At 37.5% G+C, this 17,437-nt stretch overlaps 2 protein-coding genes across 7 annotated transcripts in view; both read left to right on the plus strand.

Annotated features, from left to right (window-relative positions):
- The window catches only part of TOGARAM1 (TOG array regulator of axonemal microtubules 1), a 68,465-nt gene extending 61,245 nt beyond the window's left edge, over positions 1–7,220 (plus strand). For 3 of the 4 annotated variants that reach the window (XM_019751713.2, XM_019751712.2, XM_019751714.2), the window contains 4 exons: positions 1,009–1,198; positions 3,165–3,384; positions 5,391–5,477; positions 6,071–7,220. In XM_019751713.2, coding sequence (XP_019607272.2) covers positions 1,009–1,198; positions 3,165–3,384; positions 5,391–5,477; positions 6,071–6,324 — 751 coding nt within the window. In that variant the 3' untranslated portion in view covers positions 6,325–7,220. Of the gene's footprint in view, positions 1–1,008; positions 1,199–3,164; positions 3,385–5,390; positions 5,478–6,070 lie in introns of those variants that run through there. The other variant, XM_074328185.1, reaches the window with a different exon arrangement.
- An 8,255-nt stretch (positions 7,221–15,475) lies between these two features.
- PRPF39 (pre-mRNA processing factor 39) overlaps positions 15,476–17,437 on the plus strand; it is a 31,438-nt gene continuing 29,476 nt past the window's right edge. For 2 of the 3 annotated variants that reach the window (XM_074328187.1, XM_074328188.1), the window contains exon 1: positions 15,490–15,623. The gene's annotated coding sequence lies outside the window, so the exon portion shown is untranslated. Of the gene's footprint in view, positions 15,624–17,437 lie in introns of all 3 variants that reach the window. The other variant, XM_019751716.2, reaches the window with a different exon arrangement.

The raw sequence follows: 17,437 nt of genomic DNA on the forward strand, positions 1-17,437 counted from the left end.
TCAATTTCGGTTTATCTGATATTTTTTCACAGTTTGTTTCGATTATGCATTTTTGACAAGAATACGACAAAAATGATGTTGTGTCCTTCTCAGTGCATCGTTTCACGAAGTGGATGATGTTATGTCTTATTACTGAAAATCTTAACCTTGATCACTAGGTGAAAGTGGTTTCTACTGGGTTTCTTCACTACAAAGTTACTATTTTTCCCTTTGTAAATAATAGATATCTTGGCATACTTTGAAATATTCTATTTTTCATCATATATTTGCACACTAATTTTAGCAACCATTCATAGAGCTTGCCTACAGCAATTATTGTGGTTTTTTTAATCTAATGGTGATCTATTATTTCCCTTATCCATTCTACATTTATTGAATTTTTCTGGAAAGAAAAACTGCCACTTTTCCCCCACGTATTTATTTATTCAAATGTTTATTTATTATTGTGGATAAATGATTTTTATTTTATTCTGTGCGTTATACTCATAGTTTACTGTGCCTAAATTATTTGAGCAAGCAATGTGGTTTATCCTGAAGTCCTGCTTTCCTTTTGGGAGTGGGGGACTGTGGTACTTCCTAGGCAGAGGACCAGCCATAACCAGGTCCCAGTAAAAACCCTGGGCACTAACTATCTTATAAGCTTCATTGCTAGACAACATTTCACATGTGTTGTCACAATTTGTTGCTAAAGGCATTAAGTTTGTACTGTGCGACTCCACTGGGAAAGGACCCATGGAAGCTTACATCTAGTTTCCACCAGACTTGGACCCAGGCACCTTCTCCCTATGCAGATTTTGCTTTGTATCCTTCTGCTGTAATACATCTTAGCCATAAGTAAAACTACATGCTGAACCCTGTGAGTCCTGCTAGCAAATCACCAACGCAGGTCTTGTGGCTATAGATTACATCATTTTGTGAATTTTTTAAAAAGTGAATGTATAATGAGGATTATCATATTTTTAATAGGAAAGTAATCATGAAATTAAATTTACCTCTTTTTTACTTTAGCGAGGTAACTGAAATTCGTGAAGTCAACAGAAAATCAGTTCCCCGTAATTCCCTAGAAAGTGCTGAGTACGTTAAAGTCATAACCGGTTTATTGAATGCAAAGGACTTTCGTGACCGAATTAGTGGGATTAAGCAGCTTTTATCAGATACTGAAAACAGTCAAGAGCTTGTTGTTGGGAACATTGTGAAGGTAAGGACAGGTCAAAATTAAATTTCCTTTTCAGTCAATCGCTAATAAAGTTTATTAGTATAAAAAGTTGCCCTAAATCTTACTTGTTTTTTTTGTTTGTTTTGTTTTTAATTTTTATGGGGAATATTGGGAAACAGTGTGCTTCTCCAGGACCCACCAGCCCCATGCCAAGTTGTTGTTTTCAATCTAGTTGTGTGGGGGGGATGCAGCTCACTGGCCCATGTTGGACTCCAACCCCCTACTTTAGGGTTATGAGCACTGCGCTCTAAAAACTGAACCAGTCGGCCGCCCCTTAGTATTTTGTATATATAATTTTAAGTTGTTAAAATAAACAGTGAAAAGAATGGATTGCTTAGGTTTTGCTTTTTAAAAAACACGGTAGAACAATTCAAAGTAATTGGAAAAAAATAAAAGGGCGGCTGGTTAGCTCAGTTGGTTAGAGCACGGTGCTCTTAACAAGGTTGCCGGTTCGATCCCCACATGGGCCACTGTGAGCTGCGCTCTCCACAACTAGATTGAAACAACTATATGACTTGGAGCTGATGGGTCCTGGGAAAACACACATAAAATAAATTTTAAAAGTTTAAAAAAATATGTAAGAAAATAACTGCTTATTTGTATGAATCCTCTCACTAGATGGTAACTCCTTGAAAGATCTTGAAACCTGGCATTCAGTAAATATATGTTGAGTGAATCGATAAATGTTTTAAAAAGCAGAGGATTTAAGAGACTTGGTAGTACTTCAGAATATATATTAAAAATTTTCATATGTAGGATAGACATCTAAATATACTAATTTATATATCTACCTTTAGGAAAACAAGAAGTAATAGAGAGATAATAATAAATGTTAGTGGTATTAGAGCATAGACTATTTATGCTTCACTACTGTTTAGTTTAGTTAATTCTGTTAGTAATTTATTAAATTCTATTTAAAATTTGTATTATGTACATTAAACTTGGCAAACATACTAAAACTACTCTTTTATTTCCAGTGGTGATGTCTTTTAATATTCAGAAGAAAAGTACCACATTACCATCTAATAGGAACCAGAAAGTTACATTTTCTGAAATCTGTTGAATAAATCTCTTGGGAAGATTATTCTTAACATGAAAATATTATATACCGTGTTTCCCCGAAAATAAGACCTATCCGGACAATCAGCTCTAATGCGTCTTTTGGAGCAAAAATTAATGTAAGACCACGTATTATATTGTATTATATTATACCAGGTCTTATATTAATTTTTGCTCCGAAAGACGCATTAGAGCTGATTGTCCAGCTAGGTCTTATTTTTGGGGAAACACAGTATATCAGGAATTACTAGTTAATAGTCTCAGCCTGAGAGAATAGCTTTTCGCTCACCTGACATGACTTAAGAATTGCTTAGCCTTCAACTTTATTATATGTTTTATTTATGAAAGTTAAGAATTCTGAAGAGCAAGGAATAATTGTTAATTAAGAGGTAATAATAAAAAACTTAACTCTAAAATTGCATCTAAAATTCTCATAAGAAACCTAAACTGAAATCTCTACAGTAAAACTTACATGTCTACTTCTGCTACAAATAAAAATGGGAACTTTTCTTAAGTTCTTAGAGTTAGCTAAGCTAACCTGCACTTTCCAGAAAACGGCATTTTTATCACAGTTATAGTAAGTCATCTGCCTACTGAGTCAAATTTCTCAACCTTAATTTATTAGGATGTCTTTTGGGATGATTTTTGAAGCCTTCTCTTTTCAGTGTAAGAAAATTCAACACTTAGGTTTGTCATCCAAATTCTTATAAAGTTTCCATTTTCTAAATTCAGGTTAAGTAAAGTGTGTGTGTGTGTGTGTGTGTGTGTGTGTGTGTGTGTGTGTTTAAACAGTATACCAAAGGAGAAATACTATGAAATGCCAAAGAGAATTTAAATGTAATTGCTATAAACAGTATTTCATTTTAAATAATTTACCACTTACTTTCAGATTTTTGATGCTTTTAAATCTCGACTTCATGATTCCAATAGTAAAGTAAATCTGGTGGCTTTAGAAACAATGCACAAAATGATTCCTTTGCTTAGAGACAACTTATCTCCTATAATCAACATGCTAATTCCAGCAATAGTAGATAACAATCTGAATTCCAAGAATCCAGGCATCTATGCTGCTGCCACAAACGTTATTCAGGCACTGAGTCAGCATGTAGGTAAGAAATCTTACTTTGGAATCCAGTTTCTTTGACTTGACTTCTGTACTTTCTGATTCTACGTATTTTTAATAATGCTGAAATCCTAGCTATTCAATTTTTGTCATTTAATATCATAAATTTTTTCATTTCATTAGTAGCATTTTTATTTACTTTTAGTGATTAAGTGTTACCCCATTAAATTGACTTTCTCTTCCCTTATTTTTGACTTTTCAGTTTGTTTTTTTCTACCTCAGCCTGACATCTCACAAAATTAACTCAAAATGGATCATAGGTTTGAATGAAAAAGTTAACTGTAAAACTTAGAAGATCACATAGGAGAAAATCCTCAGGATCTTAGGGCTTGGTGAAGAGTTGCTAACATGACACTAAAAGCATAATCCATAAAAGTCGATAAATTGGACTTCATCAAAAACATTTGCTGTGCAAAAGACCCTATTAAGTGGATAAAGTGGCAAACTACAGATTAGGACAGAATACTTACAAACCACATATGTGACAAAGAACTCATATATAGAATATATAAAGAAGTCTCAAAACTCAGCATTAAAAAAAAACAATCCAATTAGAAAATGGACAAAAAACATGAAGAAACATTTTACCGAAGAGGATTTATGGATGGCAAATAAAGACATAAAAAGATGTTCGGAATGCCTAGTTACTAGGGAAATGCAAATGCAAATTAAGTCTATCATCCCTACAAAAGTATCTTCCTCTGTTAGGGCTGCTAAACAAACTACACAGACAGGATGGCTTCACTTCAAAACAACAAACATTTATTTCTCATGGTTCTGGAGGCTGGGAAGTCCAAGACCAAGATGCTGGCAGATTCAGTGTCTGGTGAGGGCCCACTTCCTGGTTCTTTGTTGGCCATCTCACATGGAGAAGGGGCAAGGGAGCTCTCTGGGGCCCTTTTCTAAGGAAGGGCACTAACCCCATTCATGATGGCTCTACCTTCGTGGCTTACTCACCTCCCAAATGCACCACCTCCTAATACTGTCTGTCACGTTGGAGATTGGGTTTCAACATATGAATTTGGTGAGAAACACAGATGTTCAGTCTGTAGCAAGTACTATAACAGCTAAAACTTAAAACAGTGACAACAGCAAATGCTAACAAGGTTACAGAGAAACTAGATCTTTCATACATTACTGGACAATGTAAATAAAATGGTATGGCCACTTTAGAAAGTAGTTTGGCAGTTTCTTTAAAAATTAAACATGTACTTACCATATAACCCATCAATTGCATTACTAGGCATTCATCCCAGAGAAATGAAAACTTCTGTCCATGCAAAAACCTGTACACGATGGTTAATAGCAGCTTTATGTGTAATAGCCAACAACTGGAACAACCTAATTGTAATTCAGTGGGTTAGTGGTGAAACAAACTGATACTGATCCATACCATAGAATACTACTTAGTAATAAAAAGGAATGAACTGTTGACACACAGCACAATTTGGATTGACCTGAAGGGCATTATGCTGAGTGAAAAAAGCCAATCCCAAAAGGTCATGTGCTATAGGATTCCATTTGTATAATCTCAGAGTGACAAAATTACACAGATAGAAATCGGTTTAGTAGTTGTCAGGGTTTAGGTGCAGTTAAGAGAGTCTGCATGTGACTAAAGAGGTAGCACTAGGGAGATCTTTGTGGTGATGGAATAGAAAAATTAGTAAAGGTAAAAACTACCCCCCAAAAAGCAATTCTTTTTTTCTGTTTTTTTATTTTTATTTTTATAAACTTCTGTAGTATTTAGAATAAGATGCCTAGGAGGTAGGCAATTCTTTTTTTATATACCTTATGATAGCTCTAATATTCTGATGTATTTTTATTTCTCATTTGCTATAAAGTTTTATAGAGAATTTTAAATAAGTAAGTAGATTAAAAAATCTTTTTAACACATTTGCAATCATTTGCATATTTTTTCCTTTCAATGCTATGCAATGGAAAATAACAGCTCTCATAACTCTTTAAACATGTCTCTCTGTTCTTTTTGTTTAGACAATTACTTACTTCTACAGCCATTTTGCACAAAAGCGCAGTTTTTAAATGGAAAAGCAAAACAGGATATGACTGAAAAGCTTGCTGGTAAATATTTTTAAATTGTTATTTCTAAAGAAGTGTTTTGTTAATTAAAGATAAACTGATGGGTATTAAATTTTATTTTTAGGATAGCTACCAAATTTAGTATCATTATCTATGAAGTAGAAATAAATTATATAATGATCCACAATAGGATCTTTTAAGACTTTTACACTAAAAATTGTCTTCAAAAGAATTTTATCCTTTTTTTCCCCCAGTGTTTAGTCTTCCTGTTAGTAGAAATAAACAGGTTAAATAAAAAGAATTAAAATCAAATACTAGTGTTCATAGAAAACTTCTGTTTCAAATTATGTGTTTGATAAAAGGTCTATGGATCAAAAATGTATAAATTTTTAATTACTTGCATTTGGAAAACATTGAGATGAATTTGGGGTTTGATTCCTGTCTTTACTATTTTTGCCTGAACTAATCATCATATATGGTATTCTAATAGGTTATGATCCCAATCTTTGGGAGGAAAATTTCTGACCTACTTTTTTTAAGATGCCTAGTATAATATATATTTTGTATGCTTTTTGATTAGCACAATTTGAATTTATGTTTTTAAAACCCTCAATGTTTACCATATTGTGTTTCAGATATTGTTATGGAACTCTATCAAAGGAAGCCCCATGCCACTGAACAGAAAGTGTTGGTTGTTTTATGGCATCTCTTAGGCAACATGACAAATAGTGGCTCTCTGCCTGGAGCCGGAGGAAATATACGAACAGCCACAGCTAAATTGTCAAAAGCACTTTTTGCACACATGGGCCAGAATCTGTTAAATCAGGCTGCATCTCAACCACCACATATCAAAAAGAGTTTAGAGGAATTGCTCGATATGACAATTTGAAATGAATTATGAACCTTTCATGAAATATAATATGATGAACAAAACTGTTTACATGGTGACAAATGGAACTTTTTTGAAGTTACATTTTCAGTGCCTGCACTTTTCATTCAGTAAATTACGTCAATGGCTATTTTTATTCGCAGCCTATGAGTACACATCTGTCCTATATCAACCCTACCCCTTGTACCCATCACACAAAAACCTAAAATAATTAACACAACCTAATATTCTTGAAGTCGGAGGCACGTGGAATGAGTCCAATTTTAATATTTTTGAGAAAAGTCCTGCTCATTTGCACTATCCTATATAGAAACCGCAATTTGTTGCCCTATGTGTACAATTAGATTTGTAATTAAAAATACACTTTTTATTATGTAATCATGTTTTGCTATGTCTCATTACTCAGTCTTACTTTATGAAATGGAAGAAAAGTCAATGAACTATGTTATCACAAAGTTTTGTGTGCTGTTTGTGAAAAACATGTATTTCTCAAATCAGTCTGCTAATATGATTGTGCAGTATTAGCTTGCTTTTGCTGTTTTGTATTCATGTAATATATTTGCTTACCACTTGGGTTTAATCATCTACATAATTGTGAAATTTAACAAGTTATAATAAAGCATGATGACCAAAGTTTTAGGAAACATTTAAACATTTTAAATGCACGTTTAAGAAAACGTGTTGAATGTAACTTCCCTATTTTTTGTGCAAACACTAAATTTTATTTCTATATGCCCTGACAATTATAAAGGTGTTATTTTGCTGCCCAGTTGTGTAATTCTCAAAAATAGTGCCAGGTATTCTATAGCTTTTCTTAGAATTCTTGGGCTACAAAGTACTGTATGCATCCTTAAAAAGAAAAGGAATGTTATAAAATAAAAGGATTTATTTCTGTAGATGTGTGAGAGGTGTCCTATTTTTCCAATTTCCATATATGTTAAAATGGAAAAAAATATATAGTATTGACCGATCACTTTTACTTGATATACTTGGTATAATATTGACCTATCTCTATTGAACTATGTGTTACATAGTTCTAGCTTTACAGGAAAGTAGCGGTGTGACCTATGCAAGTCACTTGCCAGATCTAGTCCTCAGTTTTCTCATGTCTAAAATGTGAGGGCTGGGCTAGATGATTTTTAAGGTCTCATCTTACTCTAAAATTCCATGATTCTATGTTGTAGTTTATATAGTGTATTAGAATTGTGGACTATTTGCATTCTTTTTCACTTCTTTCATCACTGACCAGTTTTTTGGATGCTTTTTAAATGTATTTGGCTGCTTTTTAAATTGCAAGTCTTTGTATATAATCTGCAATTTCTGAGAAAAAACAAAAACGTTTTTAATGCCATTAGAAACTAAACTGAAAGAAGAATAAAGACTGGGTTATTTCTTCTATTTATATGCACTGTTTTATAGTTACATACAGACTTTTAAAATACTTTATCTTTTCTCTTAAGTGTATTTTATTGTGTTCCTATAGTTTAGGTCTGAAGTTGGCAAACTTTTTCTGTAAAGGATCAGAAAGTAAATATTTTTAGCTTTTTAAGCCACAGATTATGTCATATTCTTTGTTTTTTGGTTTGTTTGTCTTTTTTTTTTTACAACCCTTTAAAAATGTGAAAAACATTCTTAGCTCAGGTCAAACAAAAAGAGGCCTCAGGCATAGTTTGCCAATACCTGGTTTAGACTCTTTAACTTCAGTAGTAAATCTGAAATTCTCATGAAATTTTGCTTCAACACTTTACAATATGCAACTTTGAAACCATAGTTTAAAGATTCCAAGTTTTATTAATATTAATTTTGACCACTGACCTTGTGTCGTTGGAATGTTCCTACTAAGTTTATATTGATTGATTGTTGGATAAGGTAAATTTAAATTTCAAAGGCAGAAGAAGACCATTACTTTATGGATAAGCTTACTTACCTCTTATTTTAAATAGATGTAGTTTGAGTTTTGCATTGGAAAAAGCACACTAAATATAATCACTGCTAGAAGGTGCAGACTTCACATAATCTGTGTGCTTTATCATAAAGAAAACAGCCATGGTGTAACAGAGTCCCAAGCCTTAAAGATTTTCTCTGTTTTAGTAACTTCTTAATATTGAGCACTCAGATGTCTAGCATTCTGTTATCAAGAACCGTTATCTATCAACCCAGAAGTCAAGAAAGAATAGGAGACTGATCACTGAGTGATTGAAAGAACTAAAGAAAATGCGAAGGCCTGAGTAAACTGGAATAAAGGATGTTCTTTTCACAAGCAGTGATATTTATAAAAGTCTAACCCCACTAACACTGCGACTAAAAATAAGAGAAAAATATTTTAATGGACTGTTTACCCAGTGGAATTCATATCATTTAGTCATTAAAATGTGAAATACTTGAATCATAGGACAATGTTCATAATGTTAAAGAGCCTAACTATAAAGTAAGTACAGTGTCTCTATCAAATATATATGTACAGAGGGGCCGGGCCGACGGCTCAGGTGGTTGGAGCACCGTGCCCCTAACTCCGAAGGCTGCTGGTTCGATTCCCACATGGGCTAGTGGGCTCTCAACCACAAGGTTGCCCATTTCAACTCCTCGACTCCTGCAAGGGATGGTGGGCTGTGCCCCTGCAACTAACAATGGCAACTGGACCTGGGGCTGAACTGCGCCCTCCACAACTAAGACTGAAAGGACAACAATTTGAAGCTGAATGACACCCTCCACAACTAAGATTGAAAGGACAACAATTTGACGTGGAAAAAGTCCTGTAAGTACACACTGTTCCCCAATAAAGTCCTGTTCTCCTCCCCCCCCCCAAAAAAAAATAAAATATATATATATATATGTGTGTATATATATATATATATATATATATATATATATATATATATATGAAATTTAAATAAGTGACGGTAATCTGAAGAGAATCAGAAAATAAAGGTAATGTGAAGAGAAAAAATATGGCAAATGAGAGAAACAGTAGTAAATATTGGAAAGTGCTAGGAGAGCTAGACAGTGATGAGTAGAAGGGAAATGAGTGAAGAAAGCAAGCTATTATAAAGGTAAAAAACATAAGACTTTAATTCAAAAAGCGTGAATTTGGAACCCAGTTTTATTATTACCTGCCAAACCTTACATATATTCTGGAGTTGTTGTAAGGTCTAAAATTAAAATGGGATTATGTATAAGAAAACATTTGTAGGGCCGGCCCAGTGGCTCAGGTGGTTGGAGCTCTGTGCTAACTCCGAAGGCTGCCGGTTTGATTCCCACATGGGCCAGTGGGCTCTCAACCACAAGGCTGCCAGTTCAACTCCTCGACTCCCGCAAGGGATGGTGGGCTGCGCCCCCTGCAACTAGCAACGGCAACTGCTGAGCTGCGCCCTCCATAGCTAAGACAGAAAGGACAACTTGAAGCTGAACGGCACCCTCCACAACTAAGATTGAAAGGACAACGACTTGACTTGGAAAAAGTCCTGGAAGTATACACTGTTTCCCAATAAAGTCCTGTTCCCTTTCCCCAATAAAATCTTTTAAAAAAAAAATTTAAACTTCGAATTCTCTTGGAAAGGTAACATTACTTTGCAGCAAATGAAGATGAAGAAAAATGAACAGAAACCCTATAGAAATCTTTAGTGCTAGGATAAGCTAAGCCTACTTATTTCATTGCTAGTTAGCTGGCTGAATATGTCAAGTGAAGGCAAAATCAAGCGCTGTAGTATTATGAATGATTTATAGTCTGTGTACTGTAAAGGAGAACTTAATTCATATTTAAACTCTTCTCTGGGCAGAACAGGACAAGCAGAAACTTAAAGGCATTAAAGTAAATTGCAGATTTAGCAAAGTAGTGATTTTATATATATATATATATATATATATATATACTGAAACATGGAGTTTGTGAGATATTACATAAAATGAAGACTGATCTGGTGGTACACCAAATTATGACCAATCTTGAATGACTTTTTTTCCACCACTATGCCTGAAACAGTACCTTGGCCTATACCAGGTGCTAACCAAATAGTACTTGAATAAAATGGTAAATGATATAGAAGTTTGAGATTTATTCTGGAGACAGGAAGCAATGTTTTCAAGATTGAAAGTGGTGTGTTTAAAATAACCAATAGCATAGGGATAGTTGTATACCAAAGAGATGCTGGGTTGTTTGCTCAGACCGTTCTGTGTTGTATGTGACACTCATTATGGGCTATAATCAGGGAGACTAATTGTATTTAGTGATATAAATAAAATGTTTTCTTTTTTGATAAAAAAGAAAAAAAACAAAGGATATAGGCAAGGAAATCAATTTGGAAGCACTGATCCAGAGCCCACCCATGGCAAATGGATTTCATTAAACGTTCCAGCCTAAAGGATTGATAATAGCTGCCTGTGCTATGTATTGAAAAAGATTGTTAGGTTACATCAAGTTTCGATAGGAAGGAGTGTAGTGATCTATCTCGGGCTCGGCCAGCCTCTCTATATATTATAGTAAAGGTCTAAACTATATTGGAAGCAGTCGGAGAAGAATGGATCTGAAAGGTATTCTGGTGATAGGACTGAACTGAATTGGTGACACACTTAGATTTGGAAGACAAAGGAGTCAACATTTAATGATGCTTGTAACACTAGTGAGTTTCTCCACTGAGGCTTTGCTTTTTTTATTTAGGAAAGAAGGCCCTTCGTATGCACTTCTACCTACATCTCTTTGGCCGTGCTCAGATTCAAAGGAGGCTGAGAAATTATTTAATTCCTAGTCTCAATAGCAGAGGAAGATAATAGGGAAGGTAGCAGGAATGGATGAGTGATCGAACCTATAACCTGTTAGATGCTAAAGCACCCACTCTGTCTGATGAACCACAATGGCATTCTATGCCGCCAGGAATTGACATTAGTTTAGAACCAGTGTCCAATAAATTCTCAAAAGTCAGCACATTCTTCCCAGTGTGAAGTTACCTTGATAAGTATCCAAAAGTCTCTTTGGAGGGATAGTGTTATAGAACAGGAACACTTCATCCACTCGGTGCTAGCAGAGCCAAATACTTAACACTGAGAATTGCAGTGGAGAAATATTGGCTATTTTATTAAGAATGGCGTCATGCAGGAGAAGAGGAGGCTGTTGCTCAAAAGCCCACACACCCTGATGGCTTGTAGGTTACAGATTATACAAGGCAAAGTCAAGACACTGCAGATTAGGGGTCTGGGGTCATGTTGGGAGCTGATTGGTCGTAGGTGAGGTAAGGGTAATGAATCATTTCGTCAGGTCTTGGGGACAGCTCTCAGGTCTTTTCCGGAGTCCCTCTGTTCAGTCTCATGGGAAAGTGGCCAGGGGGCTGTTCCACCTTAGGGCTCAAGAGCTGAAACATAGGTTGAGGTTACTGATTATCCCGGGAAAGTAAAGGCTAGGTCTCTGAGGAGCAGAGAGAGGGATATGATTTCTAAAGCTAGGATTTAAAAGCAAATGTAATCAAAGTCATAAGGACCCTCAGTTTTAATAGGAAGATTATTCATAGTGATATTACTGTAGAATCCTCTTTTAGAGTTATTTGCCCTCAAGGGGTCCTGGGAACTGTTGTGTTGTTGAAATTAACCCCTGATGGTTCGCAAAAGGTGAAAAGAATTCACGGACTCAGCCTGAAATGAGGAGAGCAAGGAAGTAAGTTTATTCATGAAGACAGAAGCCGGCCTAGATGTTGCCAAGGCAAAGGACTGCACCTAACTTTAGGTTAGCTTTTTCTTATACAGGAAAGTGTAGGCAAATTTCCTTATGGCAGGAGATGTGACATATAGACTGAGGTCATTTGATTGACATATGTTAGTTATATAACTAGTTTCTTCTGCACATGCTCTTACCCAGAATGCATATAGAAAAACCCACAGGAGGCCAAGCCTTAATGTTCATACCATTCTAATTACATTGTAATTAGGCTAGAGTTCAATTAATGGGCAGGTTTTGGCAGTTTGCACATGTGTGAAAAACCAGTTAAAACCAGTTGGGTCTTCTCTCCTCTTTTTATGAGGGTTTAGCCATCCTAGATTTATTTCTAGACAACGAGCCTGGTGGTTCTTGGGGAGGGGATGCAGGCCTGGGCAGTCCCCCTTCAAGTTCACTTTTATTAACCCTTTTCTGCCTCATCAGGAACTAGGTTAGAGATTGTGATTCTCTTCACCAGTCTACAGGGGTTTTAAAAACATAAAACAACTAAGACTTCAGCATTTTACCCATCTATTTTCGTCCCAGGATCAGTTAGATATTGCTAGATATCCCTGCTGGTCAGACGATTCAATTACCACAAGGCCCTGCTCCGTGTTATCCTAAATATGCCTCTTTGCCTCTGACAGTTGAGTTCTCTGCCATCTAGGAATCTGTATCACCATGGAAATCATGGCACCTATATCAACTGTAGCATCTCCAGCCAAAGAGAACAAGCACTACAGTATTTTTTAAAGATGCTGACTTCCCTTCACCTGTGTATTTCTTTTTGGGGGGGCTGGGGGGTGGGAAGGGGAACAGGACTTTATTGGGGAACAGTGTGTACTTCCAGAACTTTTTTCCAAGTCAAGTTGTTGTCCTTTCAGTCTTAGTTGTGTAGGGCGCAGCTCAGCTCCAGGTCCAGTTGCCAGTTGTGAGTCGAACCGGCAACCTTGTGTTTGAGAGGACGTGCTCCAACCAACTGAGCCATCCAGGAGTTCAGCGGCAGCTCAGCTCAAGGTGCCATGTTCAATCTTAGTTGCAGGGGGCGGAGCCCACCATCCTTTGTGGGACTCAAGGAATTGAACTGGCAACCTTGTGGTTGAGAGCCCACTGGCCCATGTGGGAATCTAACCATCGAACCGGCAGCCTTCGGAGTCAGGAACATGGAGCTCTAACCACCTGAGCCACCGGGCTGGCCCACCTATGTATTTCTTAAATTCTTGGTGAAGGGAATGTACCCAGCACTCTAAAGATACATAGTTACAGGTGAGTTACACTAAATACAGGAGTCTAAATGTTTCTAACTAATACAATAGGCACCATAATTTAGTGATGAATTCATAATGTAAATGAACAAATTCCATTTCTGAGAGTAAATATACTGTGTAAATTAAGTGAGCCATGTGGTGTTTTATGCACTTTTTCATTGCATGTTATATTCTGAAGAGAGAAACAGGAAATGTGTACTGAAGAGGCCAGAAAGAAGTTGGCTTAACACTGAGTATGACAAGAAGCTTTTTGCTCTTTTAATAGTCAAGGTCCCATAAGGAAATACATGGCATATCAACATTAGGGTAATTTGAGAAGTGGTTAATAAGGGACTATTTACAATTCAGGCTTTATTTAGGGAAACCTGGAGCCTGGAAGAGGAAAGTGATATGGAGAGAGTCACCTTAATCAGAGCTGAGACCCCACGTGGAGAGAGCTGGGGGAATAAATATTCTGACCTCACTCCTCTCTACCATTCTGCCAGGACTCTGTGGGTCAGACCCAAGGAAAAGGGGATGTAATTCATGAAGGTCAATCTCTGGAAAATAGAGTGCGGAGAAGGATGGATAGTTGATCTGGAGAGGCAAACGGAAGAAATTCATTACCTTAATAAGTAACACCTTTCCTCATCTGTCTGATCTCTGTCCTGTTTCTGAGATCACATGACTTTAGAACTCACCACCCATAAAACTATAGTATTTGGTATGTCTTTTTTTTCTTCCCAAAGCTTATAATTGTGATATACAATTTTTTAGAAGCCAACTAAGGCTAACTCGATTTAAAAAATAATTTGCTTTTGCTGCTGGGGAGAGCATTCTAGGCAGAGGGAAAAGCACACTGAAAGATTCAGACATAAAAGACATAAAAGGAAGCGGTTTTGTGCAGTTACGGGGAGGCAGAAACTAGTAAGAAGGCTGTCATGATTAGGAAGCACTGTATTTTCAATGCAAAAACATTTAGGTTTCTTTTATAACTAGTGGGGAAAACCAGGAGAGTAAAAGCAATAGCACTGGCTTGAAAGGTAAGATGCAGAAAAATAGATAAAGGGAAACAATGAATCTACAATGAATAAAATTGAAGAAGTAGATGTTTTTGCAAAATGGCTAATAGAGGAGGATGGGATCTCGGAGCTAATCTTATTTTGTGATGAAGAATTGGAGATCACGTTAGGAAGGGTTGAAAGGACCAGAAAAGGAGGTGGCATTCAGGGCCACTGAACGACAATGCCTGTGGCAAACTCTGCCCTCTTTCCCAATGTATCATTCTCTTGACTGATCCTTCCTGTAGTAAATATCTAAATGTTGCTGGTTAAACCAATGAAAAGCATGGCTGCACTGTAAGAGAATCCAAAAAAGGTAGCTTGAAGAATAGGAAAGGGAAAGCTGCAACTAGATGCATTCTGATGAAAGTGAAAGGCAGATGCTAAGAAGAGTGATTTTAATATTTGGAAGCAAACGTGCTGTTGGAGATTTATGATTGACAGGGTTGAGGACAGGAAACATTACCCTGCAGCGAAATAGTTCTGGAAACAGATTCCAGAGGAGTAAGTTATATATAGCCCACTTATACTACTGAACCTTCAACAAGAGAGGGCCTGATAAGTGATGGGTGAACTCAGGAATCTTGTAACAAACGAGGCCAGATCTGAGGGGGAAAAAATTTTTTTTTAAGTGAGGATAAGATTACAACTGAAGAGGATTCCTAAGGTTATCAACACAACTCAGCTTCCATTTTTTTCAAGAGGATAATTTTACATAACCCTTTAATAATCAATTCCTTAAGCCCCTACCTAACTCCACTATGGTTTCTTCTGCAGGTAACCTGGGCGGACCCAGAGTCCACATCATTTTGAGATTTGGGGGTTTAAGGCTGAATTTCTGTCCATTTTTAGGTAGAAGGGTAAATCCTCGGCAATTGTTGGGGAATCTTAGATTAGACCCCCTTCCCCCGCAAATAACAGTATTTTTCTTTGCGGGGGTGGGCTGAGCGCTGTCTGCGTTTAAGATGAATGGTGTGAAACGCCCTAACCAGCCTCTTTCCAGTAGGGAAGTCCCCATAGACCAGGGAAAACGCGGTAGGAGCAACGGCCCCGCCTTCGGGGCCGGCGGGCGGGGCCGGGGCGGAGCGAGGTCGTTTGCAACCCGCGGAGCGTCAGGCCTGCGTTCAGCGCAGCCACGTGACTCCTTCGCCTGTTGGAACACCGACGCATGCGCGGCGCGTTCTCGACGAAGCGGCGGCGGCGCTGGTGGCGGTTCTGCGGCGGTTGTGGAGACTGAGACGGTGGGAGTGCCATCTTCGGCTCGGTTGGCGCAGACTGTGGCTCATGGCATTGAGTCGCATCCACCGTCAGGTGAGCTGGGGTGGGCGCCCTCGAATTGGCCGAAGGGGGTGATACGCTGGGCACGCGGGGCCTACCTTGTTTGAGGCCGCGCTTGGGCCCGGCGGCCTCCGTCTCCCGCCCTGTTTGCGGCCAGGCCTGGCCTCGCCGTTCAGCTGTCCATTCCTTTCTCCTTCCCACCTGTTGGGTGGAGCCGTGCGAGGTTTCTTTTCTTAGACCGAACGTTTCTCTGACCCGTGCCTGTTGACGGGAGGGGCAGTGTGGGCCTCACCTTGATTTAGGAAGCGATTAAGGGGTAAGTCTGAAGGCCTTGCCTCCCGGAGAGCTGGAAACCAGTGTGGTTGGGCGCTTGGAAGTGGAAGGGGCTCAGAAGTAGCCGCCAGAAGATTGGGAAAATATTGCTAGAATACAGATTCTGTTAATAAAGCTTGTAGGCCGCTTGTAGGGCACGTTCTGCGTTCTGACTACATAAGCCACACTTTTGAGTCACTACACCCCAAAGAGCAGCCAAAGTTTTTGGCAGGATAGGGTAGGGGCAGAAAAATCAGACATTAAAGATCCTAGTAGGTTCTTTTAAAGAAATCTATTTAAGGATAATGTTTACCTTTTGTAGCCAGAAACCAATGCTAATGTTGTTCTCGCAGTAAAATCACGTGTTTAAGTTAATAAACAATACGTTAATAAGTAGTACCACTCTTAGCTCTTAATGCATGACTGATGGTACTATAATACCGCATTATTTTATGCTGTTAAACAGTTACTTTTTAGTTTGATATTCATGTTGCCTTCTCTTTAATGACTTAAGGTTATTTCGCAACTGATCCCGTCTGTCTGTTCAGAAATACTTTAAACTTTTCTGCAGCGGGAAACGTTGAAGCTTAAAGCAAGTTTCATACATGGAAGTATGAAGCTCGTGTTGGAACTTAAGTGTTTTGGGCTCTGGGGGAGCGTAAGTGGATTGAGAAAAACAGGCAACTACTGGCAGATAGTCTCCCCTCCCCCCCACTTATAACCTCATTCTAGAGTTGGAACTTTTCCACTGTTGAGCTTTTGGCATGAAAAAGGAGAACAAAAGGAATTCTACTAAAGAAGACTCGTTCTTAGATTGTGAACTCGAGAGTAATTAGGGGTTGACCAAAGATGGCTAATTAGGAGGTGGTGTGAGATATTTGAAGTGAGACTTGAAAAGCAAAAAATTTTTAGTTTCACAGTATTTGGTACTGTTTTTACTTACCTATAGTTGAATAAGAAAAATAATTTTATAACTCAAATGACAAAACGTGTGTGTGTTATGTGTGTGTTTCAAGAGAAATAACAGAACCTTTTGTGGTATGTTAACAAATAATTCTGCATAAAGCATAGGATTTTTTTTTTTTTTTAAGTAGCCAAAGGACAAAGGAGCAGTTCTAGCCAAATTGTGATTTTTTTTTTTCTTCAAAGACCTGAAGATAATACAGACATTAGTGTAAATATGTATCTATTCCAGTTTCTGGTACATAATAAGTGTTTAATATGTGAAACTTTAAAAAGGTCAATCTCTGACCATTCTACTTAGCCTCTGAAAACATTTGCTAATTCCGGTGGTTATGATAGTCTCTTTTCTGAACATCTTGAGTCTTAAAATTGGTTTATCTGTGGATGAGGCACAGAGTAACTTGTAGATTGCAAAGCTAGTTGATTTGTATTATTCAAACTTCTGACTTCAGTCCTTAGTGATGTCTTCAGGTTTTTGTGTTGTTCTGTTTATGAAAAGAATAATCAACTGGTATGATTTTTGAGTACCTGTATAGGCATAAAGAAGGTATTAGATGAGACTTCCCATTTTT

The sequence above is a fragment of the Rhinolophus sinicus genome, linkage group LG03 (assembly GCF_036562045.2).
Source record: "Rhinolophus sinicus isolate RSC01 linkage group LG03, ASM3656204v1, whole genome shotgun sequence".
NCBI lineage: Eukaryota > Metazoa > Chordata > Mammalia > Chiroptera > Rhinolophidae > Rhinolophus > Rhinolophus sinicus.